The sequence below is a fragment of the Scyliorhinus torazame genome, chromosome 5, assembly GCF_047496885.1.
Source record: "Scyliorhinus torazame isolate Kashiwa2021f chromosome 5, sScyTor2.1, whole genome shotgun sequence".
Classification (NCBI taxonomy): domain Eukaryota; kingdom Metazoa; phylum Chordata; class Chondrichthyes; order Carcharhiniformes; family Scyliorhinidae; genus Scyliorhinus; species Scyliorhinus torazame.
The window spans coordinates 303125112-303143957 of record NC_092711.1 but is presented as its reverse complement, the minus strand read 5'-3'; the positions used below and the strand labels follow the sequence as shown (position 1 = coordinate 303143957).

The 18846-nt window shown below is 50.1% G+C and overlaps 1 protein-coding gene and 1 long non-coding RNA gene across 3 annotated transcripts in view; one reads left to right on the top strand and one right to left on the bottom strand.

The window, feature by feature from the left end:
- The window catches only part of LOC140421270 (uncharacterized), a 41346-nt gene extending 31568 nt beyond the window's left edge, over window positions 1-9778 (bottom strand). The window contains exon 1 of the long non-coding RNA XR_011946706.1: window positions 9634-9778. This is a non-coding gene — a long non-coding RNA (uncharacterized lncRNA). The remainder of the gene's footprint in view (window positions 1-9633) is intronic.
- Window positions 1-13278, top strand: part of slc25a43 (solute carrier family 25 member 43) — a 55149-nt gene extending 41871 nt beyond the window's left edge. Inside the window, exons 4-5 of one of the 2 annotated variants that reach the window (XM_072505856.1) lie at window positions 8040-8174; window positions 11837-13278. In XM_072505856.1, coding sequence (XP_072361957.1) covers window positions 8040-8174; window positions 11837-12055 — 354 coding nt within the window. In that variant the 3' untranslated portion in view covers window positions 12056-13278. The remainder of the gene's footprint in view (window positions 1-8039; window positions 8175-11836) is intronic. The other variant, XM_072505857.1, reaches the window with a different exon arrangement.
- Window positions 13279-18846: the final 5568 nt, after the last annotated feature.

The following is an 18846-nucleotide window of genomic DNA, read 5'->3' as shown; positions in this document are numbered from 1 at the left end:
GGCAGGGCTCCGCCGAACTTCAGAGTAAGGCTTTGGAGGTAGCACTGAAAATCAAGACCTAGTAACAGGGCCACGCAGAGGTGGGGGAGGACGTAGAGTCTGAGGTTGCTGTACTCTACGCCCTGTATGGAGAGGGTCGCGACGCAGTACCCCCGGATTTGTACGGAATGGGATCCGGAGGCCAGGGAGATTTTCTGGGTGACTGGGAGGACCGGGAGGGAGCAGCGCCTTACCGTAGCAAGGTGGATGAAACTCTGTGCTCCTGGAGCCGAAGACACAGGTCGTCTCGTGCCCGTTGATCCTTACAGTCGTCGTAGAGATTACGGGGCTGAGACTGATCGAGGGTGATGGAGGCGAGCTGCGGAAGATGTTGGGAGTTGTTGGGCTGATCGGCGGTCAGCGGGCCGCGAACGGCCAGGCGAGCAGGGGTCCTGAGGTGCAGTCCAAGATGGCGGCGCCCACAGGGCGGATGGTGGCGAAGATGGCAGCGCCCCTGGATCGCACGTGGGGGGGTGTAGCGATGCTGGGCCTGGAAACGGCAGCGACCGATCGGGCCTGTCAAACGGAGACTAAGTGGCCCTTCTCGTCACACGCGTTGCAGGTCGCGCTCCGCGCTGGGCATCGTTGTCTGGTGTGCTTGTTCTGGCCACAAAAATAGCATTTCGGCCCTCCAGAGTTGGCTGGCTGCCGTGCGGCGCAGGCTTGCGGTGTACCCGGGTCGGAAGATGGTGGGGCCCATGATGCCCACGAGGGTGCCGCGCGGTCGGAGGTGTAGGACTCTAGGTTGCGGGAGGCCACCTCTAGGGAGTTAGCGAGCTGCACAGTCTCTGTATGGTCGAGCATACCCCCTTCCAATAGCTGCTGGCGAACGTAATTGGACTTCATGCCCGTGACATAGGCGTCTTTGATCAGCAGTTCTGTGTGTTGGACTGCCGAAACTGCCTGGCAATTACAGTTCCGACCAAGTATCCACAGAGCACGCAAGAAATCGTCCTGAGACTCCCCCGGGAGTGGCCGTCTCGCGGCCAGGAGGTGCCTGGCGAACACCTGATGTACAGTCCTTTTAGTAGCGCCATTGCTTCGTGTAGGTGGGCGTCTACCGAATGAGGGGGAACACTTGTGGGCTCACCCGTGAGTAGAGGATCTGGAGCTTCTGCGGGTCTGAGAGGGCTTCTGTGGATGCTCCGAGGTATCCTTCAAAGCAGGCTAGCCAGTACTCGAAGGTGGCTGTGGCGTCGGCTGCGTGAGGGTTCCGCTCCAGGCGATCAGGCTTGATTAAGACGTTAATCTCTAAAATTCTAGTACAATAAATTGATGTACCATCAATGACCACGAGACGGAATGGTGAAACTATTGAGGCTTTATTGCACTAGATGTTGAGCCTCCTGCAGCTGGAACCAAAATGGAAGCAGCGCAGGAGAGCAGACACTTTTATACGCCGCCTGCTGGGAGGAGCCAGCAGGCTGGGATTTACTGTGTTAACTGTAGTACAGTGGCAGGACCGTAATAGACATAGTGTGTGACCAGTGGTGTTTACCACAGTCTGATTCATCCTTTTTAACAAAAATTACCATCAAGTTTCTCATCAACACTATTTCTAAAGGTGCAGCAAAATGAAATGGTTCTACCAGCGGCACCTCAATGAACACTCGGCACACCCATACAGGGTAGCAAAGCAGTTTCGGATATTGGGGAATAGCCGATAAACTAACATGTACACAGTATTTCTCCCCATTGCCTCGAGTGTTTTCAATGTTCCCAGTCACATAAATGGGTTTAATTTCCAAGCACTGGAAGCTGAAATAGTTGTTATACCATCGACATTACAGTAACAAACAGGAGTTCCATGTCAAGCTGACCTCTAATTATTCACTAATGTAAAAATAGGCCTGTGATCTGTCGCTGTGGTATCCCTGCAATATAACTGCAATTTAATCAGGTTTAATAACCAGAATAATTTCCACCTAAATCACACTCTAACCATATGGACAAAGCGGAAATAATTCAATTGCCCACCTCATTCAGGCCAAGAAATCATTCACTTTTGTTCAGCTCATCTTGTCTGCTGCTGAAAGCCTTGTTTGTGTTTTCTTCACCTCAAGACCGTTATTCCAATTGTCTTTGAGCCGGCCTTGCACCTGCCATCCTCTGCAGTCTCCTCCAGCCCAGAATTCCCGTTTTCCTTCAATTCTCCTCACTGGTAGCCTGGTCCCAAAACTCTGCAATTCCCTTTCTAAATTACCTTTCTTCCATTCCATACCTGTTCCTGCCCCTTTTCAGACTTGCTTGAAGCCCCATTGACCGAGCTCTGGCCCTGTTTTTTTTTTTTATTAAATATTTTATTGAAAATTTTTGGTCAACCAACACAGTACATTGTGTATCCTTTACACAATATTATAACAGCACAAATAACAATGACCTATTTTATATAAACAAAAAAAACAAAAAATGAATAAATATTAAATAACAAAAATGAAAACTAGCCCTAATTGGCAACTGCCTTGTCACAAGTTACGCCCCCCCCCCCCCCCCCCCTGGGCTGCTGCTGCCTTCTTTTTCCCATTCCATCTATCTATCCGCGAGGTATTCGACGAACGGTTGCCACCGCCTGGTGAACCCTTGAGCCGACCCCCTTAGGACGAACTTAATCCGCTCTAGCTTTATAAACCCCGCCATGTCATTTATCCAGGTCTCCACCCCCGGGGGCTTGGCTTCTTTCCACATTAGCAATATCCTGCGCCGGGCTACTAGGGATGCAAAGGCCAAAACATCGGCCTCTCTCGCCTCCTGCACTCCCGGCTCTTGTGCAACCCCAAATATAGCCAACCCCCAGCTTGGTTCGACCCGGACCCCCACTACTTTTGAAAGCACCTTTGTCACCCCCATCCAAAACCCCCGTAGTGCCGGGCATGACCAAAACATATGGGTATGATTCGCTGGGCTTCTCGAGCACCTCGCACACCTATCCTCCACCCCAAAAAATTTACTGAGCCGTGCTCCAGTCATATGCGCCCTGTGTAATACCTTAAACTGAATCAGGCTTAGCCTGGCACACGAGGACGACGAGTTTACCCTACTTAGGGCATCTGCCACAGCCCCTCCTCGATCTCCTCCCCCAGCTCTTCTTCCCATTTCCCTTTTAGTTCATCTACCATAGTCTCCCCTTCGTCCCTCATTTCCCTATATATATCTGACACCTTACCATCCCCCACCCATGTCTTTGAGATCACTCTGTCCTGCACCTCTTGTGTCGGGAGCTGCGGAAATTCCCTCACCTGTTGCCTCGCAAAAGCCCTCAGTTGCATATACCTGAATGCATTCCCTTGGGGCAACCCATATTTCTCGGTCAGCGCTCCCAGACTCGCGAACTTCCCATCCACAAATAGATCTTTCAGTTGCGTTATTCCTGCTCTTTGCCACATTCCATATCCCCCATCCATTCCCCCCGGGGCAAACCTATGGTTGTTTCTTATCGGGGACCCCCCCAAGGCTCCAGTCTTTCCCCTATGCCGTCTCCACTGTCCCCAAATCTTCAGTGTAGCTACCACCACCGGGCTTGTGGTGTAGTTCCTCAGTGAGAACGGCAATGGGGCTGTCACCATAGCCTATAAGCTAGTCCCCCTACAGGACGCCCTCTCTAATCTCTTCCACGCCGCTCCCTCCTCCTCTCCCATCCACTTACTCACCATTGAAATATTAGCGGCCCAATAGTACTCACTTAGGCTCGGTAGTGCCAGCCCCCCCCTATCCCTGCTACGCTGTAAGAATCCCTTCCTCACTCTCGGGGTCTTCCCGGCCCAGACAAAACCCATGATGCTCTTTTCAATCCTTTTAAAAAAAGCCTTCGTGATCACCACCGGGAGGCACTGAAACACAAAGAGGAATCTCGGGAGGACCACCATCTTAACCGCCTGCACCCTCCCTGCCATTGACAGGGCTACCATATCCCATCTCTTGAAATTTTCCTCCATCTGTTCCACCAACCGCGTTAAATTTAACCTGTGCAATGTGCCCCAATTCTTAGCTATCTGGATCCCCAGGTAACGAAAGTCTCTTGTTACCTTCCTCAACGGTAGGTCCTCTATTTCTCTACTCTGCTCCCCTGGATGCACCACAAACAACTCACTTTTCCCCATGTTCAATTTATACCCTGAAAAATCCCCAAACTCCCCAAGTATCCGCATTATTTCTGGCATCCCCTCCGCCGGATCCGCCACATATAGTAGCAAATCGTCCGCATACAAAGATACCCGGTGTTCTTCTCCTCCCCTAAGTACTCCCCTCCACTTCTTGGAACCCCTCAACGCTATCGCCAGGGGCTCAATCGCCAGTGCAAACAATAATGGGGACAGAGGGCATCCCTGCCTTGTCCCTCTATGGAGCCGAAAATATGCCGATCCCCGTCCATTCGTGACCACGCTCGCCACTGGGGCCCTATACAATAGCTGCACCCATCTAACATACCCCTCTCCAAAACCAAATCTCCTCAACACCTCCCACAAATAATCCCATTCCACTCTATCAAATGCTTTCTCGGCATCCATCGCCACTACTATCTCTGTTTCTCCCTCTGGTGGGGCCATCATCATTACCCCTAACAACCTCCGTATATTCGTGTTCAGCTGTCTCCCCTTCACAAACCCAGTTTGGTCCTCGTGGACCACCCCCAGGACACATTCCTCTATTCTCATTGCCATTACCTTGGCCAGGACCTTGGCATCTACATTTAGGAGGGAAATTGGTCTGTAGGACCCGCATTGTAGCGGGTCCTTTTCCTTCTTTAAGAGAAGCGATATCGTTGCTTCAGACATAGTCGGGGGCAGTTGTCCCCTTTCCTTTGCCTCATTAAAGGTCCTCGTCAGTACCGGGGCGAGCAAGTCCAAAAATTTCCTATAGAATTCGACTGGGAATCCATCCGGTCCCGGGGCCTTTCCCGTCTGCATGCTCCTAATTCCTTTCACCACTTCTTCTACCTCGATCTGTGCTCCCAGTCCCACCCTTTCCTGCTCTTTCACCTTGGGAATTTCCAGCCGATCCAAAAAGTCCATCATTCTCTCCCTCCCATCCGGGGGTTGAGCTTCATATAATTTTTAATAAAATGTCTTGAACACTCCATTCACTCTCTCCGCTCCCCGCTCCATCTCTCCTTCCTCGTCCCTCACTCCCCCTATTTCCCTCGCTGCTCCCCTTTTCCTCAATTGGTGTGCCAGCAACCTGCTCGCCTTCTCCCCATATTCGTACTGTACACCCTGTGCCTTCCTCCATTGTGCCTCTGCAGTGCCTGTAGTCAGCAAGTCAAATTCCACATGCAGCCTTTGCCTTTCCCTGTACAATCCCTCCTCCGGTGCTTCCGCATATTGTCTGTCCACCCTCAAAAGTTCTTGCAGCAACCGCTCCCGTTCCTTACTCTCCTGCTTCCCTTTATGTGCCCTTATTGATATCAGCTCCCCCCTAACCACCGCCTTCAACGCCTCCCAGACCACTCCCACCTGGACCTCCCCATTATCATTGAGTTCCAAGTACTTTTCAATGCACCCCCTCACCCTTAGACACACCCCCTCATCCGCCATTAGTCCCATGTCCATTCTCCAGGGTGGGCGCCCTCCTGTTTCCTTCCCTATCTCCAAGTCCACCCAGTGTGGGGCGTGATCCGAAATGGCTATAGCCGTATACTCCGTTCCCCTCACCTTCGGGATCAATGCCCTACCCAGCACAAAAAAGTCTATGCGCGAGTAGACTTTATGGACATAGGAGAAAAACGAGAACTCCTTACTCCTAGGTCTACTAAATCTCCACGGGTCTACACCTCCCATCTGCTCCATAAAATCTTTAAGCACCTTGGCTGCTGCCGGCCTCCTTCCAGTCCTGGACTTCGACCTATCCAGCCCTGGTTCCAACAGCGTATTAAAGTCTCCCCCCATTATCAGCTGTCCCGTCTCTAGGTCCGGAATGCGTCCTAGCATCCGCCTCATAAAATTGGCATCATCCCAGTTCGGGGCATATACGTTTACCAAAACCACCGTCTCTCCCTGTAGTTTGCCACTCACCATCACGTATCTGCCCCCGTTATCCGCCACTATAGTCTTTGCCTCGAACATTACCCGCTTCCCCACTAATATAGCCACCCCCCTGTTTTTCGCATCTAGCCCCGAATGGAACACCTGCCCCACCCATCCTTTGCGCAGCCTAACCTGGTCTATCAGTTTCAGGTGCGTTTCCTGTAACATAACCACATCTGCTTTAAGTTTCTTAAGGTGTGCGAGTACCCGTGCCCTCTTTATCGGCCCGTTCAGCCCTCTCACGTTCCACGTGATCAGCCGAGTTGGGGGGCTTCCCACCCCCCCCCCCCCCCCCCTTGTCGATTAGCCATCACCTTTTTCCAGCTTCTCACCCAGTTCCCACGCAGCTGTATCTCCCCCAGGCGGTGCCCCCCCGCCCATCCTCTCCCGTACCCGCTCCCCCCTTTCCCCAGCAGCAGCAACCCAGTAATTCCACCCTCCCACCCCCCCCCGCTAGACCCCCCGCTAGCGTAATTACTCCCCCCATGTTACTCCCAGAAGTCAGCAAACTCTGGCTGACCTCGACTTCCCCCCGTGACCACGGCTCGCACCGCGCGACGCCCCCTCCTTCCTGCTTCTCTATTCCCGCCATAATTATCATAGCGTGGGAGCCAAGCCCGCGCTTCTCCCATGGCCCCGCCCCCCATGGCCAACGCCCCATCTCCTCTCCCTCCCCACCTCCCCCCATCACCACCTGTGGGAGAGAGAAAAGTTACCACACCGCAGGATTAGAACATAAAACCCCTCTTCGCCCCCCACATTCGCCCCACCACTTTGTCCAAACGTTCTTTTTAATAACCCACTCATTCCAGTTTTTCTTCCACAATAAAAGTCCACGCTTCATCCGCCGTATCAAAGTAGTGGTGCCTCCCTCGATATGTGACCCACAGTCTTGCCAGTTGCAGCATTCCGAATTTTATCTTCTTTTTATGAAGCACCGCCTTGGCCCGATTAAAGCTCGCCCTCCTTCTCGCCACCTCCGCACTCCAGTCTTGATAAACGCGGATCACCGCGTTCTCCCATTTACTGCTCCGAGTTTTCTTCGCCTATCTAAGGACCATTTCTCTATCCTTAAAACGGAGGAATCTCACCACTATGGCTCTGGGAATTTCCCCTGCTCTCGGTCCTCGCGCCATAACTCGGTATGCTCCCTCCACCTCCAACGGACCCGCCGGGGCCTCCGCTCCCATTAACGAGTGCAGCATCGTGCTCACATATGCCCCGACGTCCGCTCCCTCCACACCTTCAGGAAGACCAAGAATCCTCAGGTTGTTCCTCCTTGCGTTGTTTTCCAGTGCCTCCAACCTTTCCACACATCGTTTCTGATGTGCCTCCTGTATCTCCGTCTTCACCACCAGGCCCTGTATATCGTCCTCATTCTCGGCTGCCTTCGCCTTCACGACCCGAAGCTCCCGCTCCTGGGTCTTTTGTTCCTCCTTTAGCCCTTCGATCGCCTGTAGTATCGGGGCCAACAGCTCTTTCTTCATTTCCTTTTTTATCGCTTCCACGCAGCATTTCAAGAACTCTTGTTGTTCAGGGCCCCATGTGAAACTGCCACCTTCCGACGCCATCTTGGTTTTTGCTTGCCTTCCTTGCCGCTGTTCCAAAGGATCCGCTGCAATCCGGCCACTTTCCTCTCCTTTTTCCATCCGTGTCCAGGGGGAATTCCCTTCTGGTTTACCGCACAGTGTTTTTAGCCGTTAAAATTGCCGTTGGGGCTCCTACCAAGAGCCCAAAAGTCCGTTCCACCGGGAGCTGCCGAAACGTGCGACTTAGCTGGTCATCGCCGCACCCGGAACGAGCTCTGGCCCTGTTGACCGAGCTCTGGCCCTGTTGACCGATCTCTCTTACTTCTATTCCTTGATTGTATTTCTGTGGAGTGCTGCGTAATGTTTTGTTACAGTACAGATGACGTCTAAGTGCAATTTGTGAGAGTTCATTCATATTTTCAGTGTATGAACACCTTATCTCTCATTATAGGCTCAGAGCTCCCTGCTCCCCCACTATGGAGGTGTCGATGTTCATTTTACTGGTGTTGTGGACTGCTTCAGGCAAATTCTGAAGACAAAAGGTGTCCTGAGCCTCTGGAATGGTCTCACAGCCAATCTACTAAAGGTGATAACTGTCTCTGGAAATCCAGCAGTTAATAGATGGGCAGGCAGGTGGAGAAATGTATTGATTGTGTTGAAATGCAATTGTCCTTGATGTCTCTGTGCTCAGTGCAACTACTGCAGGCAATATAACACTTCCCTCGTAAATGGCAACCATTCATTAGGCAGGAAAAGCTATCTTTTTGTTGTTTCAATTGGTGTCCAGTATATTCTGAACTGATATTTATTGCACAGATTTGGAGATGAGGGCCAGTCTCTCTTTCGCTCTTCTCCAGCAACTCCCCTCCTCCCCATTCTCCCCGGCTCCTCCCTCACTCCTCCCTCTCTCTTTCAGCCTGTAAGACACTCCTTAAAACCGATCTCTTTGATCAAGCTCTTGTCCTAAGATCTCCAGATGCGGTTTGATAAATTTTGTTTAGATACCGCTCCCGTGAAGCACCTTGTTGTACAAATGCAAGTTAAGATTTGATACTTTCCCAAGAAATGGTGTGGGCAGAAAATCAGAGAGCAGGGATCGAAATGTTTTCATTAATAATTTGAGGAGTTTTCAGGCACTCTCCAAGGACTTGCATTGTGAAGGTTACTGAACAAGGTGTCAGCCTTGGCGGTACTCCCCTCTTGAGTCTGAAGGTTAAAAGGCCAACTCTTGGCTGAATCGTCACTGCAGTATTGAGAGGTGCTCAGTTAGGGGAACTGCCACTTTACAGATGGGACATTAAATCGGAGCCCTGCCTGCCTTTTCGGGCGGATGTCAAAAAGATGTCATGAAAGAAAGGCAAGCGAGGTCTCCTGGTATCCTGGCCCATATTTACAGGAAGAAGGGGGATGATGGCTCCATCAAATGCTCATGTCACTAAAAGAATCACTGGGTGCACAACTGAAGCCATATGGATCACGCGTGTCCATGATGTGGTTGCTGGTCACTGCAGGGTCTGGGTCACTGGTGGACATTGCTACCTGGATCAGAGAAGGGCGGTAAAATTAGCCAGTGTTTTCACTCCTGTTCGCTGTCCAGGAAACAGCCCCCCCCCCCCACCCTCTCCCTTCCCCTCCACCCAACTTGTAGTACCCTCAATAACGACAGGAGAGTGTGGAATGGTAAATGAAGGCTTTAATAAGCAGAGAACTCTCCACCTACAGAGACGTGTGCTTACTGAGTGCCGCCTACAGGGTGTCACTTTTTATATACGGCTCCCTGGTGGGCGGAGTCAGAGGCAGAGTCCCCTAGGGTTCCAAACCCGGTCTTAAAGGGGCATCACCTACATGATGTTAAGGGTACAGTAACCATTCATCACACAACTCAAAAGCACGCCTCAGCTGATGGGAGTTTTACTTGACTGTAATACACAAGAGCTGAGGAGGTTGTCAACATGCAGGAAGATTGGAGGATTACACAGAAATACGCCATTCGACCCAACTTGTCTATAGCAAAGGTTAATGCTCCACACAAGCCTCCTTCTAACCTTATCAACATGTCCTTCTTTTCCTTTCTTTCTCCTCTGTGGAAGCAGCAAGAAACAGTAGTTTTCTGCACTCTCCGTTCTCCCCAGGACGGGAATCGGCCCATCGGTCTCTCGAGCCTGTTCTGGGTGAAAAGTCACAAGAGCTGGAAAAGACGTTTGGGGGGGGGGGGGGGGGGGGGGTGTTGTGGGGCGGGTGAGGGGGCAGGGCAAGGGCATGGAGAGAAGCAGCAACAACAAAAAATCGTAATGGCAGCTTTACAAGTGGACACAGAGGCCTACATTGTTGTGAGTCACCAATCTCGAGGTGAAGTTCATTGCCACAACAGTTTTAACTGCTATGTGAGGATTTACACTGATGACATCAGGCCACATTCAAGTCAATATCAGCTTTTGCATCTGTGAGGTGGGTTTTTAAAAAAGAAAATACTGCATGACCTCTGATTGGAGTTGGCGGCACGGAATTAACAGCAATGAATCTAAAAGTGTTTTCTATGAGTCTGGGTTTAGAGAACCCCAAAGTGTACCATGGAGTTCACCTGACCCACAACTTTTACTGGATTGTGGTATGGGGAGCACACGGCCCACTCTACAGGTGTGGTACAGCAGAAATGGAAAAGTATTTTTTAAAGCAAAACAATGTTTATTCTATGAACTCAAGTTAACCTTTTCAAAACCTACAATGAACATCTTAACAACAACTAATTCAAATACAACCCCCAAAGAATACAACACTAAGTAATGCTTTAAGCTTCCCTTTGAACATCCATACGACTCAAATCACCTTTTACCAGAAGCACATCAGGTTAACGTCACTACAGTTATTAGTTTTAAATCACCAGGATCGATTTACAGTCTTTAGATTACAGAGAGAGATTACTACACCTTCTGGCTGTGACTGCAGCTATCCAACTCTGAAAACAAAACTATAAAACACCCTGCAGCAAATAACCTAAAACAAAAGTAAAAAGCTGACACAGCCCAGTTCCACCCAGTCTCTGACATCACTGCAGTAATAAACACCCATTTCTTAAAGGTACATTTCTTAAACATCCATTTCTTAAAGGTACTCTCACATGACAGAATGAATAATAACCGAATATGAGTGTTGACAAACTGTTCTTTGATGTTGACTTTTTTCTCTATTTATGCAAAGCTTCTAACTTGAGGCCTTAGGTATAGGTTATTGCTTCCGGGTCCTGGACCTTTGGCTAGGACTCCATTTCAGCACAGGCTCAAACTCATTTTCCTAATGGGTGCTATCCTAAGGCATAGAATTACCTTCGATTTGATTCATGTTGCCATTACACCATTGCTCTTGGGAGAGGAATAGGTGGTCCCATAGAAACTGCAGCACAGAAGCAGGTGATTCAGTCCAGTGTTTACGTGACACATGTGTCTCCTCCCATTCCCTTTGCCTCATTTCAACATATCTTTCTATTCCCCTTTTTCTCATGCACGTGGTTTCCTGCTGAAGGCAAATCAGCTATTTGCCTCAGCCACCTCATATGATAACGGGCTCTCCATTCTAACCACGCCCGGGGTTGAAGAAATGTTGTCTCATTTCCCTGTTTAGGAGGATGTATTGGTATCCAGCTTGCATTCATCCTAGTTTGAATTATCCCACAATTGGAAAGATTCTGTCCACATCTACTCTATCAAGACCTCAATAAGGTCAAAAATGTTCTCTTTTCTAAAGAGCAAAAATATAATCTTTGCAGATACTTGGTAACACCTGGTTCTGGTATCATTGTTGTAAATTGTTTTTGCACCGTGTCTTTTTAAAATAATTTGGAAATAGGAACCGTGCCCAGTACTCTAAGTGCAGCATGGCTCTGGTGCGATATGTGGTAGGAAATGGAAAGTTTACCGTGTGTATTTGGGTGGCTGGGGGGGGGGGGGGGAGGCAGCCCCTGATCGGCAGCTGCTACGGAAAGCGACATGGGTCAAAAGTTTTTGAATTATGTGTGAAGCCTCTTTGCAATCCCAAGAGTAGCTCCTCATCATGCTGCTCTCTAATGTCCTGTGCCCATCGGGGGGGTGTAAACGTGCTCTATACAAGCTAAATATTATAGCTGCCACAGCAATGGGCAAGCGTGTAAAACATCCTCATACTTGACTCTCATATACAGCTGTTGGGGGAGACCCGTCAAATTCATTTTTAAGCCTTTGCCCGCCTGTTTTAATCACTTCTCTTCATTCACAGATCATTCCGTATTATGGTCTGATGTTCAGCACACTCGAGTTCTGCAAGCGGGTTTGCCTATACAACAATGGCTACATTGTGTCCCCCCTGAGCTATCGACCCCGCCCAGGAGTGGACCAGAGCTTGGGGGCCGAGGAACTCCAGGAACTCAGGAGGTTGATCAGAGGAAAGAGTTTTGAGAACAACCAGTCTGCACTGGGCACCAAATGGTGGGGCTGAGGAAACAGACTGTAGAGACCTGTGACAGGATATTTGTTCATCTCGTGGCCTTTACCTCATTGCTCAAAATAACCTTCACGTCCAAGACCGTATACTTCTCCTGTCGGTGTCACACTTAAGTTGACATATCATCCAGTTGAATAACGGAGAGATTATCTGTTACTGAGCTAACTTGGATCCTTATTGAATGAGTGGGGCAGGCCGATATCTATGTGCAAGTCTCAAACTCCAATGACTTATCCTGTGATTTCCTGAGCTATTTATATGATAATACACGAGTTAGTTTTCATTTTACTTACCTCGTCTTCTCAACATGAAATGTGGGCATCGACTGAGCGCCATGAATCGTAAGCTGGTAACAAGAAACAGTGGGGTGGTATTCCAGGTGCCAGCATTAAAACGGATATGAGGGCGAAGTGACACTAAAATCATCTGTAAGACAAAAAAAAAGAAACTCGCATTTTACATTGTGCCTTAACATGGAAAATGTTGCTTCACTGAAAATGGCCAATTTGATGTGAACCAAAGAGAGATTAGAATGTGGGAGCCTGTACATCCAAGATATGCAGTGTGCAGTTAACAATTTTCCAGATTCTGAGAGAATGCAATACCCTTGTATCGCAGTACTGATGTTTACAGATGAACTCAGCAGTAACAGGAAAAAATCGTCTAGTGAACAAAGTTGTACAGAGGGAGTAACTGAACTCCACGTTTGTAGATGATCTTTCTTAGTTTCTCTGGTCTTCAGGGTTCCACTTTATGACACTCTCTGAGCACAAAACCTGAAGCTTAAGCAAATTATAAAGGAACCAAAGAATAGAAGGATTACATTTTGGACTGATGCGGTGAGCAAGCATTCATACCAGTCCATAATACTGGGTAACTCATCGGCTCACATCCTGATCATTTGTTTGCACAAACTTGAATTAATCATTTAGGCTTCCCTCCTCTGTAACCGAGGCGTATGAAATGATAGATTTTATTTTTAGAACAAATTACCCTGTGATCTGTCAGTTTCACTTGTGTTCAAGCAATAACAGAATCATGCACTGTAATGACTAAGAATTGAATCCAATATTACATTTAGATTCTAATCCTCCAAGTCATTCACTTTTTATATCCATAATGAGACCAAAGGTAGAATTTTTTTCCAATCGCGTTCCCCATTTTTAATGATGGTTTAATTTGCATGCCTATTGCACGTAATAAATGTTTAACATTTACTCGCTGTCTATTGCAGATTATCTCCGTATATCTGAACAAGGTTTAGTCCACAAATCATTCACCGCACAGATGTATTATCAAGATGTGGCACAGCCCAATAGTTGGTGACGTTTGTCACTTGTGTAACATGGTATGACTTTGCTCTCCCATTTTCCTGATTTTCTAAACGCCATTGGAAATGGTGGTTTTTAAATTATGATCCCATCATTAAATCACTTGGTAGTTTAACCTGAAGTCATCATGGCATTCCTACTTGCATTGGAACCTTGGATGGACACACATGACCAACAAAATGGCGGCAATTAAAATGTCACCATTTTCCCCTTCAGGATTTGTAGTTCCACTTCAAACTCCCACGAAACTGTCAGTGGCTGTGCTCGTCACAGCTTTGATTATTGGGAAATGGTGACATTTATGCGAGTTGCATGCATTCTGTATAGCAAGAACTTGAATTGCCCCAAGTGTTTGAAATGTGATAAAGATATGATCCACAAGAACACAAAAGATAGAAGTAAGAGTTGACCCATAAGGCCCCTTGAGCCTGCTCCACTATCCAGTACGATCACAGCTGATCTTGGCCTTCATCTCCACTTTCCTGTCTGCTCTCCATATACCTCGGTTCCCTGAGGCACCAACGGTCTTTCTATCCCAATATCAAATGTATTTGACAATGCAATATCCACAACTCTCTGAGGCATTCACAAGAATCTTTAGCCAGAAATGCCAAGTGGATGATCCGTCTCGGTCTCCTCCGGAGGTCCCCAGCGTCACAGATGTCTGTCTTCAGCCAATACGATTCACTCCACGTGATATCAAGAAATGGCTGAAGGCACTGGATACCGCAAAAGCAATGGGTCCTGATAATATTCCGGCAATAGTACTGAAGACTCGTGCTCCAGAGTTTGCCGCACCCCTAACCAAGCTGTTCCAGTTACAGTTCTAACACTGGCATCTACCCAGCAATGTGGACACAAGAAACAGGACAAATCCAACCCAACCAATTAGTGCCCTATCAGTCTACTCTCCATCAGCGAAGTGGTGGAAGGAGTCATCAACAGTGCTTTCAACGGCACTTACTCAGCAATAACCTGCTCACGGATGCTCAGTTTGGGATCTGCCAGGGTCACTCAGCCTTGGTTCAAACATGGATAAAAGAGCTGAATGCCAGAGGTGAGGTGAGAGTGACTGCCCTTGACATCAAGACAGCATTTCACTGAGTGTGGCATCAAGGAGCCCTAGCTAAACCGAATGCGAATCCGGGGGAAAACTCTCCATTGGTTGGAGTCACATGGAACAGTACAGCACAGTACAGGACCTTCGGCCCACAATGTTGTGCAGACCATTTATCCTAATCTAAGATCAATCTAACCTACACCCCTTCAATTTACTGCTGTCCATGTGCCTGTCGAAGAGTCGCTTAAATGTCCCAAATGGCTCTGACTCCACCACCTCTGCTGGCAGTGCATTCCACATATCCACCACTCTCTGAATAAAGAACCTACCCCTGACATCTCCCCTATACCTTTCTCCAATCACCTTAAATTATATCCCCTTTTTAAAAAAAAAATGTTTTTATTCAAAATGTTTCAATAATTTTTACAAACCACTACGAAAGAAAATAAAACAATATGCCAACAGAAACAACTTAACCCTCTAACAAATTAACAATTTAACAAAACAAAAGAAATAAAATAAAATCAACCCCCCCCCCCCCCCCCCCCCACACTTTCCGCAAGAAAGTCAAGGAACGGTTGCAACCGCCTGGAGAACCCCTGCAAGGACCCTCGCAAGGCAAACTTCATCTTCTCCAACCTGAGAAACCCCGCCATGTCACTGACCCAAGCCTCTACACTTGGGGGCTTCGCGCCCCTCCACATTAACAAGAGCCTTCTCCGGGCTACCAAGGAGAGGCAAAGGCCAGAACTCCGGCCTCTTTCAACTCCTGCACTCCTGGATCATCCGATACCCCAAATATCGCTATCCCCCAGCTTGGTTTTACCCGAGTGTCCAAGACCTTGGACATAGCCTTTGCAAAGCCTTTCCAAAATTCCGTAAGTGCTGGGCATGTCCAAAACATATGGGCATGGTTCGCTGGGCTCCCTTAACATCTCACACACCTGTCCTCTACCCCAAAGAACTTACTCATTCTTGCCACTGTCAGATGCGCCCAGTGCACCACCTTAAACTGAATCAGGCTGAGCCTGGAGCAAGATGAGGAGGAATTGACCCTGCCCAGGGCGTCAGCCCACAGGCCCTCATCCAGCTCCTCACCCAGCTCCTCCTCCCACTTGCACTTCAGCTCTTCCACCGAGACCTCCTCCGCCTCCTGCAGCTCCTGGTATATGTTGGATACTTTGCCATCCCCCACCCACATGCCCGAGACCACCCTGTCCTGTATCCTCTGGGCAGGTAGCAACGGGAATTCCCCCACCTGCTTCTTCACAAACGCCCAAACCTTCATGTACCTAAAACATGGGGGCAACCCAAATCCCCCGCCCCCCGTCCGTCTGCACTCCAAGAACAGTCTCTTAACCCATGAGGTCTTATTTGCCCACACAAATCCCGTAATACTCCTATTTACCCGCTTTTAAAGGGACTTGGGGATGAGAATGGGCAGGCACTGGAAGACGAACAAGAATTTAGGGAGGACCGTCATCTTTACCGACTGCATCCTGCCTGCAAGGGAGAGTGGCAGCATGTCCCACCTCCTAAAGTCCTCCTCCATCTGATCCACCAGCCGCGCTAAATTGAGCTTGTGCAAGACCCCCCAGCTCTAGGCCACCTGGATGCCCAAGTACCGAAAGCTCCTCTCCACCATCTTGAGCGGCAGCTCTCCCAACCTCTGTTCCTGGCCCCTCGCATGCACCACAAATAGCTTGCTTTTTCGCACATTTAGCTTGTCCCGAGAAGTCTCCAAAATCCCTAAGTATCCGCATGACCTCCCCCATCCCCTCCACCGGATCCGCAATGTACAGAAGCAGGTCATCCGCATACAGTGAAACACGGTGCTCCCCCCCCCCCCCCCCCCCCCGCCCCCCTCCGAACCAACCCCCTCCAGTTCCTGGACTCCCTCAATGCCATGGCCAGTGGCTCAATCACCAGGGCAAACAGCAGGGACGACAAGGGGCATCCCTGCCTTGATCCACGATATATAGTCTAAAGTACCCCGACCGCCGCCGGTTCATCGAAACACTCGCTACCGGGGCCTGATACAACAATTTGACCAAACCTACGAATTCCTCCCCAAACCCAAATCTGCCTCACACCTCCCACAGGTACTCTCACGCCACCCGGTCAAAGGCTTTCTCCGCGTCCATTGCCGCTACCACTTCTGCGTCCCACCCTCCGAGGGCATCATGATCACATTCAGAAGTCTCCGCACATTCGTATTCAACTGCCTGCCCTTCACAAACCCCGTCTGATCCTCATGAATCACTCCCGGGACACAGTCCTCAATCCTAGTGGCCAAGATCTTGGCCAACAGCTTGGCATCCACATTAAGGAGCGAAATCGGCCTATAGGAGCCGCATTGCAGCGGGTCCTTATCACGCTTGAGGGTAAGTGAGATCAGAGCCTGCGACATCGTCGGGGGAAGGATTCTCTTTTCCTTAGCCGCGTTAAAACTTCTCAACAGCAACGGGCACAACGACTCCGAGAATTTCCTATAGAACTCTACGGGAAACCCATCTGGCCCCGTTTATCTTAGCTGAGCTCAGCACCATGTACCCTCTCCCCACCCCCCCCCAATCTCCAATTCCCCCAATCTCCCTAGCCGCCTCCCTCTTCCGCAGCTGATGCGCCAGCATCCGACTTGCCTTCTCCCCATACTCATACACTTCCCCCTGTACCTTCCTCAACTGCGTTTGAAGGCTCCGACGCTCCTCAGGGGATTCCGCATGCCTCCTATCCACCCTCAGTATTTCCCCCACCAACCTCTCCCTCTCCATCCTCTCCCTCTTCTCCCTGTGGGCCCTGATTGAGATTAGCTCCCCCCTGACCGCTGCCTTCAGCGCCTCCCAGACCACACTCGCCGAAACCTCCCCATTATCATTGGCCTCCACATATCTTTGGATGCAACTCCAGACCCGCCCACAGACCTCCTCGTCCGCCAGTCGTCCCACGTCCATTTGCCACAGCCAGCGTTGGCCTCTCTCCTCCCCCATCCCCAGCTTCACCCAGTGTGGGACATGGTCCGAGATTGCAATGGCCGAGTACTCCGCCCCCTCCACTCTCGGAATTAGCGCCCTGCTTACCACGAAAAAATCTATCCGCGAGTAAGCCTTGTGTACATGGGGGAAGAAGGAAAACTCCTTCACCCTTGGCCTGGCAAATCTCCACGGATCCACTCCGCCCATCTGGTCCCCTCAGGACCTTGGCCGCTGCCGGCCTCTTACCCGACCTCGACCCAGACCGATCCAATGTCGGGACCAGGACCGTATTAAAGTCCCCCCCTATTACCAAACTACAGTCCAAAGATGTGCGGGTTAGGTGGATTGGCCATGCTGAATTGCCCTTAGTGTCCGAAAAATGTTAAGTGGGGGTGACTGGGTTACGGGGATAGGGTCGACACATGGGCTTCAGTAGAGTGCTCTTTGTAAGGGCTGGTGCAGACTCGATGGGCCGAATGGCCTCCTTCTGCACTGTAAATTCTATGATTCTATGACTCCAGATCTGGAATCCGACTCCGCATCCGCTCCATGAACCCTGCATCGTCCCAGTTCGGAGCATACACGTTCACTAGCACCACCCGGGCCCCCTGCAGTCTGCCACTTACCATAACATAACGACCCCCCTTATCTGCCACAATACCCACCGCCTCAAATGCCACCTGCTTACTCACCAAGATTGCGACCCCCCCCCTGTTCTTCGCATCCAACCCTGGAGTGAAAAACCTGTCCCACCCATCCCTTCCTCAGCCTGGTTTGATCCGCGATCTTCAGGTGTGTTTCCTGTAGCATGGCTACGTCTGCCTTTAGCCCCTTTAAAAAAACACCCGGGCCCTCTTGACCGGCCCATTCAGGCCTCTCACGTGATCAGTGGATCGGAGGGGCTACCCCCCCCCCCCCCCCCCCCCCCCCCCCGCCAACTAGCCACTTCCTTTTCTAGGCCAGCCACGTGCCCGCACCTCCAGCTCCCCAGGCGGAAGCTCCCCGCCCCGACTCTCCCTCTTACCACCAATTCCCCCTCAGTCAGCACAGCAGCAACCCAGTCCCCCCCCCCCTCCCCCGGCCAAGCAACTGCTTAAACCCCCTGCCCCCCCCATTCACTCCGTAAGTCAGCTGACTCATGCTGACCCTGGCCGCTCCCGCCTCTACCTCCAATCCCCCTGTGGATTCCCCATCCAAATCCATTATATCCCCTCTGACAGCCTTTTCCGCCCTGGGGAAAAGTCTCTGGCTATCCACCCTATCCATGCCTCTCATCACCTTGTACACCTCTATCATGTCACCTCGCTTCCTTCTTCGCTCCAGTGAGAAAAGCCCTAGCTCCCTCAACCTTCATAAGACATGCCCTCCAGTCCAGGCAGCATCCTGGTAAATCTCCTCTGCACCCTCTCCAAAGCAACC